Source organism: Phoenix dactylifera, chromosome 3, assembly GCF_051530095.1.
Source record: "Phoenix dactylifera cultivar Ajwa chromosome 3, Ajwa_hap1_PhDact_Kaust_v1.1, whole genome shotgun sequence".
Lineage (NCBI taxonomy): Eukaryota > Viridiplantae > Streptophyta > Magnoliopsida > Arecales > Arecaceae > Phoenix > Phoenix dactylifera.
In genome coordinates, this window is record NC_143192.1 from 37,188,826 (window position 1) to 37,213,280 (window position 24,455).

Here is a 24,455-nt window from a genome sequence, read left to right on the forward strand (position 1 = left end):
CCCCGACCCGACCCGGTTTTTTGTTCGGGTCCTAATTTTGGACTCAGACCCGACCCGGTTGAAATTCGGGTCGGGTCAGGTCGGGTCGATGCCGACCCCGTCGGGTCATTCGGGTCGGGTCGGATCCGGATCCGATCGGATCCGGGTTTGGGTCCGGTCGGGTCCATGAGATGAACAAGTTTTAACCCCAGAGCAAGCAAAGTTAAACAATTATTTTCTGCAAGCCAAGCCTATTCACACATGCAACCAATACGGAGCAGTAGAAAAAAGCAAACATTAGATGGGGGATGCTATGCATTGCCAATATCTTGCACTAGCCATATCCAAGCTCCTGATGTAGACAGTATCTTTATTAACAATGACAAAATCTGAATTGTAAATTGTCTTAGCATCCTAATAATTCATTTGTTGAGGTCTAGTAGTTGAACAACATAATTCTTTGCCAGTTTACCAGAACAATGTATATACCGGGATTGACATTTCTGACAATCACCAACACCGAACTTAGACAATAGTTCGTGTATTGGCACCCGAATACAGAAACACTAAATAAACTAAGGCACAATTAAAACACAGACCGGATAATTTCTAAATGGTACATTCAACATAACTTCAACGAATGCATTCACATCATCAGCAGGCACATCAAACACCGCTCCCACTCCATCAGCGGTAAGAGAAAGGCCCTTCACCCCGCCAATATTTTCATTAGGCAAGACTCTTCTCAAGATACTAAAAGCAAACCTGAGGTTGATATCAGAGAAACCAGAATCAGATAAGGATCACTATAAGACTAATTTTCTGGAAAAATGATTATGGGTCCACCATTCAATACAGAATGTCATCATGCCCTTTGTTAACGAGCAATTGATGTTTTTAGCAAGCATGGCAAAGAATGTTGTGTATTTTTTTCGAATGGTTATTTTAGAAAAAAAGTAAACTGCAATTGGTGGGAATCAAGTTCTATACTTACGCTGGTGAGTCGATTGTCTTTCCTGCCTGAAGAAGTAGGGTTACATAGTTCTCAATAGAAGAGAGCAGGGATCTTTGTTTTATGTCAGTGTATCCCTGCAAAAGGAAAAGGAACTTATCATAATGGTTGGAGGATTTTTAGCAATATTAAGAGCTCCGGAGAGAATAACAGTATTTCTTACTGCAGCCTTTGCCAGTGCTTTTGCAAGTAAATCCACAGCTGATAAACCAGAGGAACTCAAAAGTTGCTCTGCTTGTGACTGAAAAACTGGAATCACGCTGCATTATAAACCAAAATTTACGCACTGAGCTAACAATCAACATATATTTATTAAAGGCAATTCTACTTTTTCAAGTAACAGAAGCATTACCTATCAGAGATGTTTGAGATAGCTTTAGCCGCATCAGATCCAGCAGATTCAGCAACATCAGCAGGTTGCGGAGGAGAGATGTGCTCAAATTTGACACCTGATTCTCTTTCTAATCTAGAAATGCTATATGAATATCTGGGCTCGTATAGCAATATAGCAACTCCAGTATTGCCTGAGAGTAACTTCGATTTGTTAGCAACTCATCAAACTCCAAAATCATTATTGAAATCAAAAGTGATAAAATACCAGCCCTCCCAGTTCGCCCTGAACGATGGATGTAGGCTTCAACATCACGTGGGGGCTCACACTGAGAAATGTAAACATAGTTATTACCACCCAAATAATTAATAAACCAACCTTTTATTATGAAGTCTGAAACTTATAGATCAATAACTAACATGACACAGTCCAGGATTTACATGAATACCTGAATAATCAATTGCACATCCTGGATGTCTAAGCCACGTGCAGCCACATTTGTGGCCACCAAAACCAAAAACCTGCCTGACCTAAATCCAGCAAGTATGACCTGCATAAAATCAACTCCTACAAATTATAAAGGATTATATTGCTGAAAAGTCACTGAGGCAGGTGGTAAAATTTATTAGGTGCCTCATGTGCATTCAGCGTAATTCCAGGTGAAGCATAATTTTAATATCATCATTACTACTTACTTCCCGTTGAGCTTGCACTATATCTCCATGCAAAGCCCTCGACCCAGGTAATGATCCAGCAAGTTCAGATGCAGATTCTTTTGTCTCAGTAAAAATAATGGTACGGCCTCCACTGAACAAGGAAATTTTGACATAGAAAACATTTAGAAAATTTAGTGCAGAAAAGGAAAACAATAAAAATAAGACCGATAAAAGCTACAAACCGGCTATAACAGTGAATAATATCTGGAATAAGTTGTACTCTTGCTTGACGCGTACAGGGAAGAACAAGATGTCTAACACTGGCACTAGCCTTCAGCTTCTCATTACCAACAAGATCGGCAGTTTTCTTATCAAGTTTCAGAAACCTTTCATGAACTGGAGTCTACTTGACAATCTGCTGTATCCATTGCAACTAAGGTGCAAGCTTGTTAAAAGAGTAAAGCTTTGCCTCGCTTTCATGACATTAATTTTCAACTTATATGCTCAACCACAGCCACTATTAACTGGGCTGCAGATATAAAATGAAGCCACCACATGACATTCATTGGAAATTGAAGATATTTTGTGCATTGTAGAAGCAAGTCTAGTTGAAGACCATGGTTTCAGATCATCAAAACCCAAAATAAAGTGAAATAGATTGTATAGATGCTGGTGTATAGATTGATGATTTAGTGCTTTCAAATACCTCAACTTTCCACTGGGAAAGAGATGCTCGCAGGGCAGAAGCAAAGACATTTGCATTCCAAGGCAATCTCTCTGATTCGATGATGATTCCTCCATACTCATCTTCATAAGCATCCAAAACCTGGAAATACAGGGGGGGCAAAATCTGGTGACTGAGACAATGTGTTAGTGGTGTCAATGTGTCATCAATCATCCTAGTAAAATGAAAAAACTAGGGTTCATTAAAAACTAGACCTGCATGAAGAATAGCAAAGAAGGAGAGTGCTCAAAAAGAAACAATATTTAAAAGAGCTGACGAAGAGCTGACATAGTACAAAAAGGGAAAGCAGAAGATATTCATGTAGAAGGATGAAGCTCAAAAGTTGAACCAATTTTTCACAGAATTTTTCAAAGCAAAATTCAACCCCATATGACAATCCAAAAAGGATGCATCATAGCATCAACATCATATTCAGTGAATTTTAGAATTACATAACTAAGAACATGTATAATGAACCACAATTTTCTTCATCCATTCGACCACAGCTAAAGGATCACCCGCACGGCAGAAACAATCAAGAACATCAGTTAAGATAGATTACCACCATCCTGCATAACTCAAAGAAGCAACGTGAGATGATGCAAATTAGAGAATTCAAATGTCAACATAATAATGAAGATGATTGTTACTACTTACCAGCATAAGCTAATCATCGGTATTAATATCAACAACAGTTTCGTAATCTTCAACCTTGTATTTTGTATGAGGAGGTGGAATATCTACAAATGAAAAAAATACGAAATTAAAAATCTCAAAGTTTCTAAGCACTAGTACAGCTGGTACATGATAAAATTTATGAATGTTGTAGAAATTGAACCTGCAAGATGAGGCAAGCTATCTCGAAGCCAATCTTGTGCGCATATCAATACCTCAACCGTATTCGGAGATAGACTGCTACGAAAATCATCCAAAACCCTGCCAGCAGTGCTGAAGGCAGACTCAGATGCAACGGTAGAAACGGGAATTGCCAAGATATCACGTACCATCCTAGACAATATTGGATATTTAGATTCATTGAATTTCCAATACTGTAGAATGTCAAAATTTTGATCTTCTAATGGATGAACCTGCTCCAAAAAATTAAATAGCAAGTCATTTTTATTAGAATTATTGACTAATAATTTAATGTAAGCATCCAAATTAGAGATCGTAAAACACCTTCTCTTCCAAATAGGTCTCTAATTCTGACTTCGATGGTTGGGTAACTTGTACTCCGTGGATGAATTCTTTATAGCCATGCATAAAACGATTCTCATGTCTTCCACCTTGGGATGTAGACACCCTCTCATCCACTTGAACAAGAGAGACATTTGTGCCATATAAAATTGCATAATTATCATAAAAAGTTTGAAGAACTTCACGCACTTTGTTGATCTCAAATGAAGCACGATCACCATTACCATGGATTGTCTGAAAGCAATAAATAATAAGATTCATCTTATGTCTTGGATCAAGAACAACCCCTACAGCAAGAATGTGAGAGCATTCCTTCCAATATTTGTCAAATTTTTCTTGCATCTTTAAAGCCATCATCATCACAACTGCATTCTGACTTCTAGATTCTTCAATCAAGAGCATATTGATTCTCCAAATTTCATAGAAATACAAATTTGCAGTTGGATTTTTTGTTTGTGAAAAAACTTCAGTTATAAGATGAAAAGCCTTTAAGAAGTTACAAATAATAATGCCTTGAGACCAATCTTCCTCAGTTGGCGCATTATCAAAATTAGGATCCCGGGCCACAAGTCGCATAAATACATCCTTGAATTCTATAGCATCATTTAACATGAGATATGTAGAATTCCAACGAGTAGGTACATCTATGCATATCCTTTTCTTACCATTCATCTTGAACTGTTTCACAATTCCCATAAACAATTCCAACCTTCCTTGAGATGATTTTATATATTTAACAGCCTCACGGATCCTATGAATAGCACCCTCCACTACCTTCAACCCATCCTTCACAATCAAATTAAGAATATGTGCACAACAACGCACATGAAAGAATTTACCATCCAAAAGTAAATCTTTTCTAAATTGTTTTTGAAGTTCTGTTGCTACAACTGTATTTGCTGACAAATTATCAAGAGTGATTGAACCCAACCTTTTCTCAATATTCCAAGATAAAATACAGTTAGCTATAGCATCACTAATGACTAAGCCTGTGTGTGGTGAAGGAACCAACTTAAAATTGATAATATGCTTTTTCAGTTTCCAATCATTAGTGATGTAATGTGCAGTCAGACACATATATCCCAATGTTTGATTTGATGTCCACATGTCCGATGTTAAGCTGATTCTTCCACAGTTCGTCTTGAACAAATCTTCAAGTCTTCGTTTTTCCTTTTCATAAGTTTTAAAGCAATCAGAAGACAATGTTGTCCTTGAAACAATATGAAATTCTGGTCTAAGGTTCCTAATAAACATCTGAAAGGCTGGATGTTCAACTGTTGTAAATGGCATCTCTTGTAGAATTACCATCCTTGCAAGGTCCTCACGACTTCTTTCCTGATCAAATGAATAGGGAACTAATTCGTTCAACGGAACACCATCTTTCGAAGTCACAGTGCCTATTAATATTTTCTGTTTCTTATCATGAAATTTTTTTGCCTTACAAATATTTGTATGCTTGTGAAGATGACTTGTCCCATTTTTTGGATCAGCTGAAAAAATAAAACGACAATAATTACATTTAGCCTTGTCCTTTTGGTTTTGTACCTCACAATAGTGATTCCATATCTCCGATCTCTTTCTTTTGTTCGTTTTAGAGCTATCTGTATTAGAAGGCTCTATAGCTTGAGAACTACCACAACGAAGTACACTTGAAACTTCAGCCATATTTTCATTGCTATCCATCGTAGACATTAACCTATTTTGCATAGAAATCAATAAAAATGTATGAGCATAAAATGCAACTTTATAGATGCATATAATCTAAGCTTTATAATGTCTATCATGTTATTGCATGCATAAAAAAATCATGATCAGTTTATTTACAAAATTTAAGCTATGAACAACATTTCAGTATTCCTAAAAGCTGAAGTAAATGCCATGTCATGTAGTTAACTATTCAAAATTACTGACAAAGTGACACTACAGACTTCATATAACTAAAGCGTACTTCATATAACTAAAGCATCTTTTAAATAGTTATAAAATGGAGGTAAATATGATTACTAAAGCACTAAGAAACTTAAAATATAGTGCACATAAAAATGAAGACCAGGTGAGAACCAAAATGATATTCGGCCAGCCCATGCAGTAACAGACTAACAGTCATCCTGATTCTTTCAATTAAATCAATAAATCATTATCTTTCCTCAAAGATACTCGTACTGTTTTCTTGAGATAATCCCATATTCAGCGCTGCTGCACTAGTTCGGTCCCAAGTCCCAACATCAAGTCCAGCCTCGTTGCCCTGTTACAAGACAAGCCCCCCTCGCCGGAACCTCCTCCCGGCCTATGCTAAAAAAAATACATAGGAGGGACATACCTTGGGACGACGAAGAATGGGGAGAGGGAGATCCGCGGAATGGGGAGCCGGAAGTCGGGAGATCTAGGGCACCGCCGCACCGGGCACAGAAGCTGTCTTCTCTTCTCCGCCGCCGCAGCTCAAGATCTACTTATCCATTATCATAATAGAACAAGAATAGCATTAGCAAAATATTTTGGAAACGATTTGCAAGATATCAGGATGAAAAATATAGAGGACAAAGGCGACTAGCACCTGGTACAGGCGTACAGCAAGGTCCTTGGGACGCTGAAGAATGGGGAGAGGCCAAGGGGGAGATCCGCGGACTGGAGACTGGAGAGCCGGAAGTCGGGCACGGCCACACGGAAGCGGTCTACTCTTCTCCGCCGCCGCAGCTCAAGATCTAGGGCACGGGGCACCTGGGCACGATCGCACGGGATCGAAAAAGAGAGGAAGGCGCTCAAGATCCAGGGCACCTGGGCTGCTGGGCAGTGGGCACGGCCGCACGGGATCGAAAAGGAGAGGAAGGCTGGAAGGCGATCGAGATCTAGGGCACGGCCGTCGGCCACACGGAAATACGGGATCGAAAAGAGAGGAAGGCCGAAGGGATTTAGGGATTTAGCTTTAAGCCTTTATATAGTAACGGGTCGGGTCGGGTCCCGGATCAAGATTGGGTGGACCCGACCCGACCCGAAAAATAGATCGGGTCTAAATTTAGGACCCGACCCGGCCCCGCGGGTCCTAAAATTCGGGTCGGGTCGGGTCTAAAGCGGGTCGGGTCGGGTCGGGTCCCGGGTCGACCCGACCCATTTGCAGCCTTAGACCTGACAGCATACTATGATAATCAATTGACGAGGACAACTAGAGAATTAGAGGTGATGAAGGACTGCTCTTTCTATCTTGCAACAGCTTTTGCTGTCGAAAATGCCTGTAAGCCTCAGCTATAACAACAAAATGAAAATAATTAATCATTTTTTTGATAAAAAATACACATAAATATCTATTATTATTCAGTTTCTAAAAAATATTTTTTCTTATTTTAAAATATGAAAGTAAAATACTTTATTTTAATTTTTTTTAAAAAACTCTTAGTTTTTTTGCTGTTATCATTGATGTCTCCTCCACCATCATTACTACAGTCACCTCAACCAACACAGATTTTGTGCAGCAACCTGATTACCGATAACATCACTATTACTATGTTCACTGCCTCTATTGTACATCAGCACTGTCGTCATCGCCGCCTCCTATGCCGCAATACTAGCACCCCGCCACCAATACCACTGCTAGCTCACTTTGTCCACTGCCACTACCACCCCATCCACTTAATTATACCAAACATATTTATTATATTTTTTAAAATAAAAATATATTTTTTGAAAGAGTAAAATAAAAGTGATGCCAAAGAGTACTTAAAAAGTAATTATCTGTTTGTTCTTTGAGTTGATCATGACCAACTTCTTCAACTAGTTTCTTATTTTCCAATGAAAGGGATGTAAATTTTTGGAACCCTTTTTTAAAGATGTCTGAGGAGTTTTTTATTCTTTTATTTGGCTAATTAATTCCAACAATAAAACCATCTCGCTAAATTGTATATCAATTTAGCAACATCTTTTGTTCCAAGATACTAAAGAAATCTTATCATTTTATTTTATAGTTGTTTGGAGAATTCCAAGTACCAAACAAATATTCAAGTAACCATACGCCTCTCCTAGCTAATAGCTAGCCTAAGACAAGAGCATCAAGTTGATCAAGATACATTGCAGTCTAAAGTTAGTCCCTCAAATTTCTAGAACATGGAGAGACCAACACATGGCACATGGCATACATTCCTTCTTGTGCCAATAGTAAGAAATATCCCTAACATATTATTGTCACCCAACCAAGAGTTCAGATTGTACCATTCGTGCGTGAAAGATTGATTGATCTTCTTTCATAATGTCAATCACTAGATCGGACCTCGCACATATCTCCAAGCACTCTAAACTTTTCTTTCTTCTATCTAAACAAATCTTAAAGTGGCTATTGTTCAATCAAATGATTGACGTCATCAAAAAAAGATGAAACATTCTTCCACATAAAAGGCACAACCCGAACCCACTAAACAAACCTTGCTTACCAAAAAGACCCAAGGCAAAACTGAAGAAAAGATACGAGGTTTGAGATGCAACGTGCTACCGCTTTCATGAATTATGCTAAACAAGCTATAAATTTTGGATATAACGTGTTACAAAACAAAACCAAATATTTGCTGCACAAAAATAAAATAATGGCAATAACAATATCATCAACCATGAACCTATGACATAGTGAACCAAACCGAAATATAGATTAGTCTGATTCAGGTTAGATTGGATTTCCCTGGAACCAAACTGATCCAATTAGATTCTTTGAAAGGAGAACCAAAAACAAAACCAACCCATCCTACAACCGAACCACGACAGCACAATAAATCTAGTTCAGTTTGGTAATAGAGTTGACCCAGAACCCTAGGCACCCCTGCTCTAAACTCATATCTCACCATCTGCAGATTTACGAGGGAATTTTTGCATCCTCACTTCCCCAAGAGATCCCATCGATGAAGGGAGAGATAATGGTGATACCCCTGATATATTACACAGCTGCACTCTGGATGATGGCCAATTCATGGCTGCAGATAGTTTGACTGCCAGTGGCAGCAACCGAGAATATAATACAGGCTATGCAAACATAACATAGAATCAAACAGAAAACCAATTGACAACAGGGTGGACCTTTCTGGCCAGCCTCCTGAAATACAGCTTCCAAACTGATTGGGAAATATTTAAACATAAAAAGGCAGCACTTAAAAGACATGGGTTACTTTGTATCAGAAAAAGATATGGGTTACTTATTGTGCAGTGGCTAGGGAAAAAAATTTAGAGCTAAATCTTTAGGGATAACCCGACAATAGTAAATTTTGCCTATTTTAATCTGCAGATTTCAGGAAAGTCTCATTTCTCGAAAAAGTTCTAGAAATTATCATCTCCAAAGCCAAGCTCAGGTAAGCAAGTACTTGCATTTGATTTCAATCCCAGTTGGAGGTCATTAAAATATATGTAAATACACAACATGGACATTGAAGCCAAACCAAACAAGATCAAATTCTATAATGAGGCTCCACCACCATTTTCTTTTACCCGCTTCAAAGTTCACCTGTTCCAAGAGGCTGCCTTGAGATGTCACCCGAGGCCCAAGCCTGGTAGTCCTTAACAAGCTGAAAGAACACAGGTCATTGTTACATTAGATATTATGGACATTAAAACAAAAGGAGTGGGAAAAGTTGCTGAAATTTCATGAGCAGTATCATTCTACACATCTCGTACATTGAGAACTATCAAATTTGAAATAAATAGTTAAAATATTATCCAGGAGCTATTGGGGCAGCAGAAACTGATTTTAACAAACATATGGACAAATATGGCTTTGGCTGGATATAGTTTGAAAAATGCAAGCGTTGAAACGAAAAAAGAAAACACAATATCAAGCAAAGATACAAGAAAAAGAAAGGCAAGTGTTTCCATATTTATGGACTTGTATTCCATGTGACATCCATGGATTGCTCTGCCTCATTTACCGATAGTAGTTTTTCTTCATAATGACATGCTGCAGATATAATTGTCGAACATTCAGCAAAATTTCACAAATGGTTATGCAAAGGTAATTCCCAAAAATAAGTGACCGATTAATGTTTAATCACTAATAATATCACAAGGAGAGCTAAAAGGTAGTGCATCTTGGTAGTAACTGCAAGCAACCATGTCCTAAAATCATCGCCAAAACAAACTATGATGGGATCATTCTAATCGTAGTTTTGTGCAGGAAATTTTGTGACCATGTCAAGCCCTGCAAAGGTAGAACAATCTAATGGTAAAAAAATGACAAAAGTCAGGTATTCGTGCAGTAAAGAAGAGTTGCAGAAGAGCATCTTTTCACCATAGAAAGCAAAATCCTACCATCACCATGATGGGAGTTTCCAAGAGTCTACAAGGGGCAGAACTAGGATATTCCCCTTATGGGGGTGATAAGATAATACATGAAGTCATTGCCCAACATCAGTAGCCTTGTGATGCAGGAGCATGAGCCCTTCATGAGCCCAATTGAATCATGGGACACGCATGGAGATGGAATCTTCATTCTTTGGGCGAATCAAGCCGCTCAAGAGCAAGAGCCCTTCCTGAGCCCAATTGAATCGTGGGGCACACATGGAGACAGAGCCCAACCATGAAGCACCAAATCACAATGAGTTGAGTCTATTATTGAGTTATGAGTCCAACATTAGGTGTCAAGTCATATTGAGTCCATGTGTAGAGTATTTGGTTTAGTCGTGTGAGTGAAGTTGAGTCCAAGTTGTAGTGAGATTATGTCCATGTAATAAGTGAATAAATTCACATTGAGTTAGGGTTCTCAACGCCTAACTTAGATTGAGTCAAGGCGTTGAATGGGTCTTTGATTTAGTAGGAGTCGCCACATGTCACATCGGAATGAGTCCAAATAAAACTTGGACTTGGTCCACACGGCATGAAGGAGTTTCCATTGGACTAGGTCTCTTGCTTGTGGTTGAGTGCCTTCTTTTTAGGCCTTATCCTCACATCAAGAGAGGAGTCCAATTAGGTAAGAAACTTATTTAGTCAGTTGTTGAATGAGTCTTTGAAGAGTGGTTCACGTGTTATATGAGATCCCAATAAAATTAGGATTGATCTCATACGGCAAGGAGGTTTTCCACTTGGTTAGTTCTCTTGCATGTGGTGGGGTTTCTCAATTCTAGGGATCCATCCGTACGCCTAGAGTACAATCCAATTTTGGATAGGCTTTAATAGGTAAGGTGTCAAGTTGATCATTAAGAGGTTTGATCTTTAGTCGAGTCCTTATTTGGTTAGGAGTCCCCCAAAATTCTGCTGTTAATATTTATCTCTTGCCAACCTCTCTCTATAAAAGAGGAGGTATGATGAATGAAATTAATCAGAGAATTAATTTTGGTTTTCAATTGCCCTTGAGATTGAGAGGCGTGAGGCTTCTTCTTCCTCCTTTGGTGAGACTCCAAAAGTTCCTTCTTCCTAGGTGAGACGCCTTGGAAACTCTTGGTGAGACGCCGAGGTTCTTCATCGGTAGAAGCTGGAAAGGTGAGACTCCTTCTCCTTCTTCATGCCAACCTTGGGTTCTTGAGCGAAGGTGAGACTCTTTCAATCAAGACCTAGTTATCTTCCTTACATCTTTCTTGCATCCATCATCACCACGCCCTAACTCTAGTCCTAGTCCAATTATTCGTCATTTTCTTAACTTGGCTGCCATCCATAGAACCCAATCTCTTCATCATCTCCATCTTATTATTCCTTCATCCTTCCATCAATCAAAACACTAACCGCCACTTGAGAAAAACAAAAAGAGAGAGCAAAGATCAGCCCTTCCGTCCGAGTCCACCACATAAACCCCACCCCCATTCTACGTCAAACTATGATGGAATCATTCTAATCAAGGTCCGCCGTACCGAGTCCGGTTGGCGTACCGGTCGCCAACTGGACCGGAACCGGACGGTTCGAACCGGCCAGCTCTTCCTCGCCGGAGCCGGAAAAGAAGAAGAGAACGAGAGAGAGCGAGGAGAAGAGAGGGAGGGAGGAGACCTGTGGCCGCCATCGGAGAGCCACAGAGAGGCGGCGAAGGTCGGGGTGGCGGAGCCTGGCAGGGGGTGGGGAAACCCACGGGGGCGCGGCGGATTTCACTTAAAACCCCTAAATTAAAAACCTGCGGCCGCGGCCTTGGCCTCCGCCACGCCTCCGCGGGTTCCCCAGCCCCCTGCCGGGCTTCGCCACCCCTCCACGGCTCTCCGATGGCAGCCACAGGCCTCCTCCCTCCCTCTCTTCCCCGCGCTCTCTCTTCTTCTCTTCGTCTTCGGCACAGAACCGGCCCGTATCGATTTCCACGGCTCCGGCGTACTGGTAGCTAGCCGGACCGGTTCGTACGGGCCGGTTCGGCATACCATGATTCTAATCGTAGTTTTGTGCAGAAAATTTTGTGACCATGTCAAGCCCTGCAAAGGTAGAACAATCTAATGGTAAAAAAATGACAAAAATCAGGTATTAGTGCGGTAAAGAAGAGTTGCAAAAGAGCATCTTTTCATCATAGAAAGCAAAATCCTACCATCACCATGATGGGAGTTTCCAAGAGTCTACAAGGGGCAGAACTAGGATATTCCCCTTATGGGGGTGATAAGATAATACATGAAGTCCCTGCCCAACATCAGTAGCCTTGTGAGGAAGGAAGAGACATACCATGATCAGAAGCTTTCAGATCATGATATTTATTTCAATAGTCTATTAAATGCTTATCAGTATTATTATATCATGAAAGGATTATGCTTATTCTTAAACTTTACAGAGAAGTGCAAACATGGTTCACAACGTTGTCAATATCAGGATCATATTCTACACCATAGATGGGGGTGGATTGGATCAGAGATCACAAGATTCTAGTTTCTTTTAAATAATAAACAAAAGGGGTAAAACTATATGACAAGTAAGAACTTTAATTAAATATTAATGTGAACGGTGAATGAGGGCTCAACCCAGTGGTTACACCCCTCTGCCTAGCAGCCAGAGGTTCTAGGATGAGTGGAGCATCCCTAAGTATTTGGGCCTGGGTAATTATCATGCAGGTGGGAGTTCTTCCAAAAGATATTAACATGAACAAATAACAATACTTCCACCAAAACAATGAGAAATCATCATATAAGGACACAAGAAGTTCAATTTTCAACAATCAATAGCTCATAAAGAATTTTCACAAGAAACAAAAGTCATATTTGGTTATTCAATATACTATATGCCACCATATAAGTTCATAGAGTATCTTTGTTTGACCCAAAAAATGTAAACGTACACATATGCTTGCAGAACAAAGAAAATGATATGCAATATGTTACACCATCATCACCATTCCCTGAACCAAAATTGATATATAAAATTGCCTTCTTCCCTTGAACAACAATTAGTAGCTCATCTACTAGTTGAATGTTATGCAGCACCTTGATGTCTCTCATCCTCACAAGCAAATTAAATTCCAATTTGAATCTAACAACAAAGCTCGCTTTGCCCCTCAAACTGCATCAATTTTCTTTTGGGCTAGAAGATTGGAGAAGGAATTGGATTCTACTAACACTAGAAGAGTGGTGAATATGAACTCTAAGCCTTAGCTCCCAAAGAACTAATTTTTTTCATAACTCTTGGGAGCAAGTTGTAAAACTCAGTTTTGGTTTCAGTCTCCCTCCCTTGAGTGGAATCTTAGTTTTAGCAGTTTCAGTGCAGTGTTGCTCCGAGTCTTGGAGTTTTGACCAAAAAAATAGGAAAAATCTTTAAAAATTAAGAAAAAACAAAGAAAATCAAGGTAAGTTATTTTCCATCATTTGATTGTGTTTTATGTAGATTCATGACTTATATAGCATAACTCTTGGGAGCAAGTTGTAAAACTCAGTTTTGGTTTCAGTCTCCCTCCCTTGAGTGGAATCTTAGTTTTAGCAGTTTCAGTGCAGTGTTGCTCTGAGTCTTGGAGTTTTGACCAAAAAAACTAGGAAAAATCTTTAAAAATTAAGAAAAAACAAAGAAAATCAAGGTAAGCTATTTTCCATCATTTGATTGTGTTTTATGTAGATTCATGACTTATATAGTTTGGATAGTTCCAAGCTGCAAGTCAAACTATGAGCAAGTCATTTCCTATCATTTGATTGTATTTTAGGTTATCTAGGATCATAACTTATATGATTAGTTACAATCTGAAATTAAATTATTTGACTCTGCACGAAATATATTACATGAATGTACCAATCTCTTAAATAAAATACCAAATATCAACCAAGCAAGCATAAATTAACAAGATAAGAACACAGGAGTGCGAAGTAAACTAGGTGTACCTATTCAAACCCCATACTGTAGCAAGGTGACTCATGCAAATGCTAGTGGCCATCATCATCATCAAAATGTGGGTGAGAGTGTTGGTAGAGATGAGGAAAAATGAGAGATGGCTCCCCACCAGGGTGAGAAGTCATGAAATTTATTTTTGTATATAAAAAAAATTATTTTTGTAAAATATATTGTATTTAGTTTTTTATAGTAATGTTTGTAGAGTATTAAGAGTCATTAGAAACCTTGGCCATCAAGAATTATATTTATTATCTATCCCTTTTTAACTTAAAAAAAGAAATTCCATCAAAAATTGGTACTACATAGCTGATGTACTTGAATAAACAAGGAGATGACAAATGCATGATAGAAACATCAAAACAAAGTTTAGAAAACCACATACAGTTAGTTTCAATTTGAAACTGACCAAAATCACCAAAACTGACCGAAACCTGAAACTGGGGTCAGTTGCTTCTGTCGCAGCCAAAACCAATCACTTTCGACCAAAGCGGATCAGTTTCTGCCAAAATTTAAAACCTTGCTTGGAAGTTGAAGACTCTAAGGAGATTGCCAATTTTATCATCATGTTTTGGAAGCTCAATAATGATCAATCGATTATTATAAAAGTCAAGAAATGAATGGATCTTAAAAGACGGCATTCTAATTGCTTTAATACGTAATTGTATGACCTTTATTTGGATCTTACAATCCAAATCATCCCAGTTAAAGGATCATATATGGATCACTGAAAGCAATTTTAACCAAATAGTCTGATCCAGATCATGGATTTTCCAGATAACAAAGACTAGTAAATAGTAATGTTTCATCTTGATAAGTACCATGACAATTGTGTAATATCCCTCTGTGTCCTGTTCTTATTTTTCGGGCACGGTATATGTCATAGAGTACAGAGGTACAGTGCAATGTATTAATCCTTGATTTGTTTAAAGGAAAGGTTTTGAGGAAAGCTAAAAGATCAAAGACTACTAAACAGAAAGGTAAGGGACAGGGAGAGTGGCATTATTACTCTTTTTTGGGATTTTTTTCATAGGCATGCCTTTCGGTGCTTTCTAGAATCTTTCTCAGCTGATGCTTTTACAGTCTCCTGCAGGTATCTTAATTGGTTTTCTCAGCAACTTTCTGATTCATTTACTATGCGGTGTGCTTTAGGAGGGCTTTATGATCTTCAGAAAGGAAGTTGTTTTCCTAACTGTGGGGGTAACCTTTCCATAAAGAAAGTCTTGTAAAGACTAAAACTTATACCCTATTTCAATGCAAAATCTTTTGGCAACATTATCCTACAGATTTTACTGAATTCAGAAGAGCCATGTAAGAATCATTGTATGCTTGGTTTGTTTCCTTTTTCTTTTTCCTTTTTTCATGCATTTTTTATGTATTTGTTTGCAGAAACATGGGCTAAAGCCAGAATCAATGACAAGAAAGAAGGAATGCAAAACTATTGGACAGACAACACATTTCATCAGACAAAATATTTAAAGAAACTCCATATTAGTGGCTTGTGTTGTGCTCGCTTTAGAACCATAAAAGGATGTGCAATAAGCAATTCATTGAACTTCCACTGACCTGCTTCAAAAATCGTGGAAGCATTATTCTCAACAACTGTTCAAGGACCTGGGTGCCAGTGGATTCAATCACTTCTACAGGTATCACTCGAAATGCAAAAGGAATTTCAATGGTGACCTGAGTATTATAACATTTAAAAAGAAGTTCAGAATAGTTATTTCAACTTGCATAATGCTAATGGTTACAGCAATTGGGCAAACCTCAATAGTTGTATCTGATGTAAGCTGCTGCATTTCTGAGTTTTGCGTATAGCTGTTGCAGGAAATTCTATTCGCCATCGAAGCTGCATTTCCCATACCAAATCAATGTCAAAGGTGTCCTGAAAGGGCATTGAACAGTTCAACTTAGATGTAGAGCCTAAAAATTCTATTTGGAACATGATAATGCAAACACAGAAAGAGATGCTCCCGTTCACGTGTCAAATTGGCCAGTTAGATATTTCGAAACAAACCATGCTGACATACACTTCCTAACTTCCTTTTAATATATAAAGTGGACAGCATTATCTTATAGACAAGTCTCTCTTAAAGCCTGATATCACCCTTAAACCCAAACCAGAAACTTCTAATATTACTAAATCATTATGTAATAATCCCTAACTTGCTATAAAAACTATAGAGTTTTCAACTAAATTTTGCAAACTATGGGGCCTAGATAGAGTTTTCGAATGATAAGCTTCAGTCCCCTTATGGAGCCCAGAAACAGCTTTTGAATTTTACGAATTAGTTTTCAATTAGTTTCAATTAATAAACATTTCAACCATGTGGTTCACATCGACGAATAACTCGACAGACTTAAGCTTGCCCATTCTGATGCTTCGCTTTATTTTGCAGTTTACTTCAATCTTCTTGCTATCCTAATAAACCAGCAACATTTAAATTAAAAACAGATGCCTGTTGGGAAGTAATATGTTTGAAGTTATTCTTTCAGGAAGCAGCCCATATGAGGAATTCACAATCTAAATATAGATGTTCTACTTTGGTCAAAGATAGATCTTCAATTGGAACAAGAGACAATGAGGATATCAAGGAATCATATGCAATTCCAGAATAAAGCTTCCAGTTTAAGCATTTCAATAATGATAATAACCATTTTGAAAACATGTCTGAATATGTGCACCAAGAACAAGCTTCTTTTGGTAGTTGCAGCAACTACAACACAGCCCACAATAGAAAGAACAATAAGAAACTTGTCATGCAATACAGATACACAGCAGCATGTAGCCATAATAATACATGTATAAAGATAATCAAAGTCCCTCTAAAAATATAGCTGCACTAAGCAAGAATCAAATTGGGCGAGAAGCTGATTGCAGCAAATAATGGCAGCTCAGAGAAATGATGATAGGAATGAGGGAAGCATGAGAAACATTCATAGAAAAACTCTTTCTCCCTGAAAAAGCAAACTAATAGGCTCAACAATATAATGACTATTCTATCCAAATTAGCCAGAATAATTAAAATAATACTTTTACATAGTCATCGTTGAAATAGGAGTAGTACAAGCATAAGCAAGAAAGGAAGTGAGAACTAAAATACAGAGCAGGTACAACAAATTACTACACTTCCTTGTTCCTTCAGTAAAGTCGCAGCAAAGTGAAGAGATCCCCACATTGCCTTCAACTAGAAACAACACAATGCAGCTCAGCTGACTCCAGCTGGCTGAGTGCAATAAGTGCATGTCTATTTAGCAACATGGATGTTGATGCAGCAATACATTCATCCTAGATGAATTACCATCAACAGCAAAATCCTCAGCAATCCAACTAACTAATCACAGATGCAGCTCATTTATAGTTATACATCCAAATTAGCCAGAATAATTAAAATAATAATTTTACATAGTCACAGTTGCAATAGTAGTACAAGCATAAGCAAGAGAGGAAGTGAGAACCAAAATACAGAGCAGGTACAACAAATTACTACACTTCCTTGTTCCTACAGTAAAGCCGCAGCAAAGTGAAGAAATTCCCACATTGCCTTGGACTAGAAACAACGCAATGTAGCTCAGCTGACTCCGGCTGACTGAATGCAATAAGGGCATGTCTATTTAGCAACATGGGTGTTGATGCAGAAATACATTCATCCTAGATGACTTACTATCAACAACAAAATCCTCAGCAATCCAACTAACTAATCAGAGATGCAGCTCATTTATAGTTATATATCCAATTAGCCAGAATAATTAAAATAATAATTTTACATAGTCACAGTTGCAATAGTAGTAGTACAAGTATAAGCAAGAGAGAAAGTGAGAACCAAAATATAGAGCAGGTACAACAAATTACTATACTTCCTTGTTCCTTCAGTAAAGTTGCAGCAAAGTGAAGAAGCCCCCACATTGCCTTGGACTAGAAACAACGCAATGCAGCTCAGCTGACTCCAGCTGGTTGAATGCAATAAGTGCATGTCTATTTAGCAACATGGATGTTGCTGCAGCAATACATTCATCCTAGATGAATTACTATCAACAACAAAATCCTCAGCAATCCAACTAACTAATCACAGCTGCAGCTCATTTATATATTCATCCTGGATACATTGTTTGATTATGACTCCGTTAAAGTCACTATAAGGGAAGGGGTTTTTTCGTTTTATGTTCCCCAAGATATTGGGACACCTCCAATTGAGAGACCTTATTCACAAGTGCTGAAAGAAGATAAAACATAATAAAATATAAACTTGAAGTTTATTAATTTGCCCACTCAATATATTACATGGCTTAACCAGGGGAATACCCTAAGGTTACATCAATGAATAAAATAAATGGGAAAAATAATACATGATTTACATGATGTAGATAGAAGCAAACATGCAGAATGACGAGAAGAACTTGGATCTAGTCTAGGGACATGGGGGTCTAGAAGGATTTGGATTTGCCCAATTTAATGACATGAAGGCCGAGCTTGGATTTGGATTTACTCAAGTTTAACAGCGTGGAGGTCCAGCTTGCATTTGACCACAGTCGAAGAACTCTAATTCTGGTTAACTAGGTCAGAGGACTAAACCTAGCTTGGTTTTAACTTGAGTTAGAGGATTAACTCTAGTTGGATTTGATAAGGATCAAAGGCAATGAAGGCAGTACCAGAACCGGCGGGATGGTACAGTACGCCCCCATGCCATGGTGTCCCGATGTCAATCGCCAGCAAAACCGAAAGGGAGGGGGAGAGGGAGAAGGAGAGAGAGGAAAAGAGAGAGGGAGGAAGGGAGGGAGAGAGAGGTAGAGAGCAGCAGCCGGAGCAAGGGCGAGAGAGGGGAGAGAGGGCTTTCGAAGCCCTCCCTCCTTCGTGCATTGGAACAGGAGCTTCCACCACTTTTTATATATTATTTTGAATTTTTTAAGTGAAGCCAGCAGTGACTACATACTTCACTCTTATTTATTTTTTTTGAAAGGGGCGAAAGACCCTATTTCGTTTCAAAACAAAAAAAAGGGGCAAAAGCCTCTGTTTTGTTTCGAAACAGGAGCTCTATCCCTGTTCCAACGTACGAAGGAGAGAGGGTCTCTCCCCCCTCCCTCGCCCTTATTCCAGCCACCACGCCACGGGCCACTCTCTCCTCCCTCTCTCTCTTCCTCTCTCTCTCTTTCTCCCACTTCCCTTCTACCGGTTTTCTGATCCAGAGGTCGGACCCATCCCGGTCCGCTGCCTGTATAGTTCAGTCAGTACGCCCCAAACTGGGCGGTTCGGGACAAGTCCACCATTGTTGGTCAAAGGGCTAACCCTAGCTTGCGCTTGACTAGGATCCAAGGACTAACCTAGCTTGAATTAGACTAGAGTCAAAGGACTAACCATAGCTTTGATTTAACAAGAGTTAGAGGACTAACTCCAATTTTGATTTTGATATGGATCAGAGGACCATCTCCAATATGAGCTTGATAGTCGGGAACTAACCCTGGATTTAATTTGACTAGAGCCAGAGAACTAACTGAAGTCATATGAGGAAGAGGAAGACCAACTAGGGCTCAAGAGATCGAGTCGGCAACCATTCCATGTTATATGAGCTCACAAGACTAAACTCACATCTTGAATAATGGACTCAAAAGACTTAAGCCCAGATTTGACTTTCAACAATATCAGGAGACTAACCCAAATTTCATTTTAATTAAAAAAGAGAACTAACTTTAGCGAAGTTTGAAATTGACCAGGATTATAGGACTAACTCCGATATAATTGGAATTTAGCCAGACTTAGAGGACGACCTACAGTGGATCAGTAACTAAGGCTTGAGAGATTGAGTTGGTAACCTTCCCCTATTTTGGTTCCAAAGTCCAAATTTCATATGGACCACGGTTCCATACTTTTACTATTCAGAGGACTAACTCCAATATGGATTTAATTAGGGTCAAAGGACTAACCCAGATTTGAACTTGAGAAGGGTTAGAGGACTAACCCTACTTTAAGTTTGATAAAACTTTGAAAGTCACCATCTTTTATATTCAAATTGAATGAGATTTGTGGCTTGAGTCCAAATTGAGTCAAAAATTCATGTTGGTATGGCCAAAGAGTTCATAAGCCAAGAATCCAACCCGAACTTACTTTATTTCTATCTCTTTTCTTTTTGAGTCCATGCTTAATGCGATGATGCCCCGGATTTAGGAGGACAAGCTCAAATAGTTGAGTCTAGCACTTTGAACAAAATGAACTAAACTCAAATTGGATTAACAAGGTTATATGTCCAATGATCTGATCTGGACTTAATTGACCTATCAAAGACTCGTATTTGATATTTGATATGAAGAACCATTTTAGGAAAAGTTTCGGGTTATGAGTTTATGAGGGCAAACCTAAATGTTCAAACCTTGACATTTTAGACTCGGCACCAATTAAATAGCCAACTCATGGTCGGCTCAAACAAATTTATCTGTGTGGTGCAAATTTGGATAAGTCTGTAAAGGCCAGTGAATAATATGTTCCAAGATCGTTTGACACTTGGATTCTTAAGCAAGGAACTATCACAAATTGTGTTGAACATGTGTTTGCATGGACTTTCAAATTATTTTTGCATCTTGGCGACTCAAATATTGCAAGTTGTGCCCGATTTAGATTCAGTCACATGCCAAAGATACTTCAAATTGAAAGCTAGATTTATTCAGGTGGACCTCATTATTTCAGCATGTCTAAGCATTTTTGAGAAGAGAAGATTAGTATTCGAACCCAGAATATGAGTTCATGGTTTGAGACTTAAAACCTTGATGTAATTCTGAAAATTCTTCATTTTAAATCAGCTTTGAACTTGCTAAGGTTTGAAGTCTGTAACATCTTGGTTTAGAACTTAGAGGCTTAGTTTCGAAATGATTCCTTAATCTTGTTAATTCAATCATATAATGATTAGATGAGACTCTACTAGACTCAGGGTTTGCAGCTAATTAAACTTGATAGTTTTATTATCCAAGCCCATGCCTCAAGACTCCCTTGTATAAAAATCTGAAAATTTAGATATATCTCAAGTCAATCTTGAACCAAATCACAATTCCTTTTAGACCTGAAATCAGATCATTTGAGGTCTCAAACATCATAAGCTGGGACTCAAAAGTATAACACCTGAATGCTTCAATTTTAGACCTAGAACCTGGAAATTGGAATTTTTTTTTATGAGACTTGAAGCCTTTGACTTGCAGTCCATACCCCTTGAAAGAGATTCTTGACTTGAGACTTAGGACCTCAATGCTTTTAAATCTAAAGCCTGATTTTTATTTTATGAAAAATGAAATTTGGGGCTTGCCGAGTTTTTGACAGAAATTCTTAACATTTTTGTTATAGGTTTAAAATCTAAACTTGAAACCAAGGTGTTTGGGGCTTGACATCTGAATCCCTGCATCCTTGTCCTCTAAAATCTGAAATTAGATTGTCCTGGGATCTATAATATGATTGCCGAGATCCTAAAACACATGATATGAAATCATATTCCTGTGTCCTGTCATATAACTCAAGGTCCAAACATATCTTTTAGGGTTTCGAAATCAGAAAACTGACGGTCTAAAAACCTGATTCTAGAAGATGAGTGCCTGCAGTTTGCCACTCCAGAAATCCATAGATTCATACATGACCTCTCTTTCATTCTTTGCTTTGAAAACTTTGAATTCTCATCTTTTCTCTTAGGACTTTCACTGTCAAAGACTTCAGTGGCACAATGGCTTTAGTTAATCAAGCATTTTAAGACTTTTCTTGATTACTATTTAATTCCTATTGTTTACAAGCTTCAGCCCCTCTTTCGATTAAGTGCTAACAATGAGACTTGGTCCCCTTTGGTTCATAATTTTAGCCCACTTCTAATGCAACTGACATCAAATTTTTTTCTTAAAGAGTTCTCTCAATCAACTCTTATTTCAAACAATATAATAACTTGTGGAAGTTCAAACACCACTCTGCTCATGTTTAAAATTTTATAAGTTATCTTTTGAATCATTCAAAAGGACTTTTTAAACTTTTGAGAATTCCAAATTTTGCAAGACCTCATGTATATGTTACGGAATCTGAAATTATGTTTAAAGAAGCTCTTGAGACCTCTTAAGGACCAGCAATGTGCAAACGCTTCAAAGAGACCGATCTAATATTCTATTTGAAAATACTTAAATGCCCAAAAGGGATTGCTGGACTCAGCTAAACAAGGAGTGCATCATTATATTTAATCCACGATAACTGAAAAGGTTACGAAAAGGGACCTATCTATTGGGATCGAAGCATTAAATATGACTACCATGACATCCAGTCAGGTTCAGGTTCAGGTCGCTTTCAGGATTCAATACAAGATTAATGAGCACCAAGTCAGGTTCAGGTTGCTTTCAGGATGGGAAATAAGATAGGTCTGTGGCAGTAGGAAAAGTTAATCCCTTATGAAACAATTGTTATGCCTCAGCCAAGGAAATTCAAGCATAAAGCAACATGGCAAGAGCAACTGTAGCATTGTAGGAAAGGTAAGTCTAGGAAAGCATAGCTCTATGATTAGTAAGCATTTGCTTGTGAAAAAGATTAAGAGCATGAAGACTTTTGAAATATTGAGACTCAGATCATAAAGATTAGAGACATGGCTCTCTAAAATCAGAGGCACATCCCTTTAGAAAATGAGCATGCAGGCTCTGGAAAATAAGAGTCACAGCTTGATGTCAGATGCACAGCTCTAATGAGGCACGGCTCTAGAAAAAAATCAAGCAACATTTGAGAGAATGGAGTCACAGCTCCATGGAATTAGCCGCACAATTCTAAGGAAAAAATCAAGCTACACTCGAGAGAATGGAGTCAACTAAACACTCATCAGTAAAACGTCAACACTTATCATAAAACAAAAGAAAATAAAGCCTTCCATCCTCATCCCCAGAGGTATTAGGAAAGTATATCTGGTGTATTTTAGAAGTACACAAATTTTTTTCTTAAATTTTGAAAAATAAGATACTTAAAATAAGTATCTGACAAGTATTCCAAAAGTATCCTAGAGGTATCATTAACTGATATGTATCCGGCAGCATGCAACCTGAAGTATGCTTCCTAGATTAACATTCCCATTGCACTCCAAACATGGCCATTCACAGATACGTTCATGCTAAAACTAAGCCAAATAAAAAGAAACTAATACAATATTTAGCAAGAATTGATGCTCCCTTACCTGAGAATTTCTCGTTCTGAGCTTCCACCAGCGGCGAACCTTCCAGCTACCATCATTGGCAAACAACGACAGTATCGATCAATTTTTTTCAAAAAAAAAAAGAGCATAAATAAAGCAGGAGAAAGGGATCAGAAAAAAGAAAAACCTTGCAAGACAAGAGCCTGATGCAGCACCCAGAAGGTTCCTCCTCGACCCGAACCACAAGAACAGGACAAACCTCGAAAGAAAAGAACTTGATACGGTACACATAGCACCTGAACGTGTTTTCATCCACGCGTTCGATTCGCTCCGCGTCCAGAACCGAGTACTGGCTCGCCGGCAGGCTCATGTACTCCACTGCAAGTTTTTTTTTTTTTTTTTTCTTTCTCTTTTCTTGTTTGCTTTCCCAGAAGAATAGTTTAAAGAAAGAAAGGAAGGAAGATGCGAGGTAGAGAGGGCTTAATTACCCAGGGGGCGCCGAAGCTGTTGGACGGAGGTGGACTCGATGCGATTGGCGACGAAGCGAGCTTTGGGGGCGGAGGAGACGGCGGAGGCGCGAAAGGGGCCGGGGCGGAGAAGAACCCGGGGGCGTTTGATGGAGGTGAGGGGGACTGGGGTCGGGCGGATCGGAGAAGAAGAGTGGAGCGTCATTGCGAAGAAGAGGAGAGAGAGAGAGAGAGAGAGAGAGAGGAGTGAAGAGAGTGGATAAGAGGGCGACGGAGATGAGTTCCCGGGGAGCGGGGAGTTTAGTTCTGCTTGTCGTGCAAATGGAACAGCGATTGCAGCGAGTAGGAATCCAACATCTAAGACACACAGCTGGGCCTACGAGATGCACAGATTTAAATCTAACAGAGCTGCGGTCGGCAAGCGAGCAGCAGCAGCAGCATCCGCATGCGATTAATAAGGCGAAAAATTGGCAATTTTACTCCCTCATTCATAATTGGACAGAGCGTGGGGCTTGGAAACTATCCGGTAAAGGAGAAAGATTCATAATTGCAGAGGGGGTAAAACAAAAAAGAAAGGCCAAGAGTTAAAAAGAGAGAAAAATAGAATTTGAATACATAAGAAAATAAAACTAAAACACTTGATGAGTCACTGATGAAGCAGCAGTAAGGTCAAAGAAATGTTCTATCAAAAATTAAGGTAAAGAAATAAAGAATAGTAACTTCACACCATTAACAGCAAT

The 24,455-nt window shown here is 38.7% G+C and overlaps 3 protein-coding genes across 7 annotated transcripts; all 3 read right to left on the reverse strand.

Annotated features, from left to right (window-relative positions):
• Nucleotides 1-320: 320 nt before the first annotated feature.
• LOC149768087 (DEAD-box ATP-dependent RNA helicase 7-like) lies at nucleotides 321-2,876 on the reverse strand. The gene is made up of 9 exons (XM_089929932.1): nucleotides 2,685-2,876; nucleotides 2,221-2,381; nucleotides 2,018-2,129; nucleotides 1,771-1,872; nucleotides 1,590-1,650; nucleotides 1,344-1,515; nucleotides 1,155-1,251; nucleotides 974-1,068; nucleotides 321-744 (listed from the first exon to the last, which is right to left on the reverse strand). Exons 1-9 carry the CDS (start codon nucleotides 2,874-2,876, stop codon nucleotides 555-557), a joined length of 1,182 nt encoding a protein of 393 aa, XP_089786058.1. The 3' UTR covers nucleotides 321-554.
• Nucleotides 2,370-5,735, reverse strand: LOC149768088 (zinc finger BED domain-containing protein RICESLEEPER 2-like). 3 transcript variants are annotated; one of them, XM_089929603.1, is made up of 7 exons: nucleotides 5,445-5,735; nucleotides 3,882-5,234; nucleotides 3,541-3,790; nucleotides 3,360-3,442; nucleotides 3,160-3,271; nucleotides 2,685-2,804; nucleotides 2,370-2,507 (listed from the first exon to the last, which is right to left on the reverse strand). In XM_089929603.1, exons 1-4 carry the CDS (start codon nucleotides 5,604-5,606, stop codon nucleotides 3,369-3,371), a joined length of 1,839 nt encoding a protein of 612 aa, XP_089785729.1. In that variant the 5' UTR covers nucleotides 5,607-5,735; the 3' UTR covers nucleotides 2,370-2,507; nucleotides 2,685-2,804; nucleotides 3,160-3,271; nucleotides 3,360-3,368. The 3 variants fall into 3 exon arrangements, with proteins under 3 accessions (XP_089785729.1, XP_089785727.1, XP_089785728.1); XM_089929601.1 differs by having other exon boundaries at nucleotides 3,882-5,735; XM_089929602.1 differs by lacking the exons at nucleotides 2,370-2,507; nucleotides 2,685-2,804 and having other exon boundaries at nucleotides 2,994-3,271; nucleotides 3,882-5,735.
• Nucleotides 3,580-24,037, reverse strand: LOC103723244 (uncharacterized). Of its 3 annotated transcripts, none has more exons than XM_088718216.2 (7): nucleotides 23,737-24,037; nucleotides 23,436-23,626; nucleotides 23,291-23,336; nucleotides 15,893-15,975; nucleotides 15,693-15,809; nucleotides 9,357-9,433; nucleotides 3,580-3,710 (listed from the first exon to the last, which is right to left on the reverse strand). In XM_088718216.2, the coding sequence occupies exons 1-6, from the start codon at nucleotides 23,918-23,920 to the stop codon at nucleotides 9,362-9,364; spliced, it is 693 nt and encodes a 230-aa protein (XP_088574342.2). In that variant the 5' UTR covers nucleotides 23,921-24,037; the 3' UTR covers nucleotides 3,580-3,710; nucleotides 9,357-9,361. The 3 variants fall into 3 exon arrangements, with proteins under 3 accessions (XP_088574342.2, XP_008812325.4, XP_089785731.1); XM_008814103.6 differs by lacking the exon at nucleotides 3,580-3,710 and adding an exon at nucleotides 5,445-5,595; XM_089929605.1 differs by lacking the exon at nucleotides 3,580-3,710 and having other exon boundaries at nucleotides 9,217-9,433.
• Nucleotides 24,038-24,455: the final 418 nt, after the last annotated feature.

What these genes read in the sequence shown, in the direction of transcription:
- LOC149768088 (XM_089929601.1), bottom strand. Translation starts at nt 5,606, where the DNA reads ATGCAAAATAGGTTAATGTCTACGATGGATAGCAATGAAAATATGGCT. An exon ending in AGACCTATTTGGAAGAGAAG is followed by an intron (nt 3,791 to 3,881) that starts GTGTTTTACGAT and finishes TTTTTGGAGCAG; the next exon opens with GTTCATCCATTAGAAGATCA. An exon ending in TAGCTTGCCTCATCTTGCAG is followed by an intron (nt 3,443 to 3,540) that starts GTTCAATTTCTA and finishes TTTCATTTGTAG; the next exon opens with ATATTCCACCTCCTCATACA.
- LOC149768087 (XM_089929932.1), bottom strand. Translation starts at nt 2,876, where the DNA reads ATGATTGATGACACATTGACACCACTAACACATTGTCTCAGTCACCAG. An exon ending in ATGTGCAATTGATTATTCAG is followed by an intron (nt 1,651 to 1,770) that starts GTATTCATGTAA and finishes TACATTTCTCAG; the next exon opens with TGTGAGCCCCCACGTGATGT. An exon ending in ATCTCAAACATCTCTGATAG is followed by an intron (nt 1,252 to 1,343) that starts GTAATGCTTCTG and finishes TTTATAATGCAG; the next exon opens with CGTGATTCCAGTTTTTCAGT.
- LOC103723244 (XM_088718216.2), bottom strand. Translation starts at nt 23,920, where the DNA reads ATGACGCTCCACTCTTCTTCTCCGATCCGCCCGACCCCAGTCCCCCTC. An exon ending in ACAGCTTCGGCGCCCCCTGG is followed by an intron (nt 23,627 to 23,736) that starts GTAATTAAGCCC and finishes AAAAACTTGCAG; the next exon opens with TGGAGTACATGAGCCTGCCG. An exon ending in TCAGAACGAGAAATTCTCAG is followed by an intron (nt 15,976 to 23,290) that starts GTAAGGGAGCAT and finishes TGGGAAATGCAG; the next exon opens with CTTCGATGGCGAATAGAATT.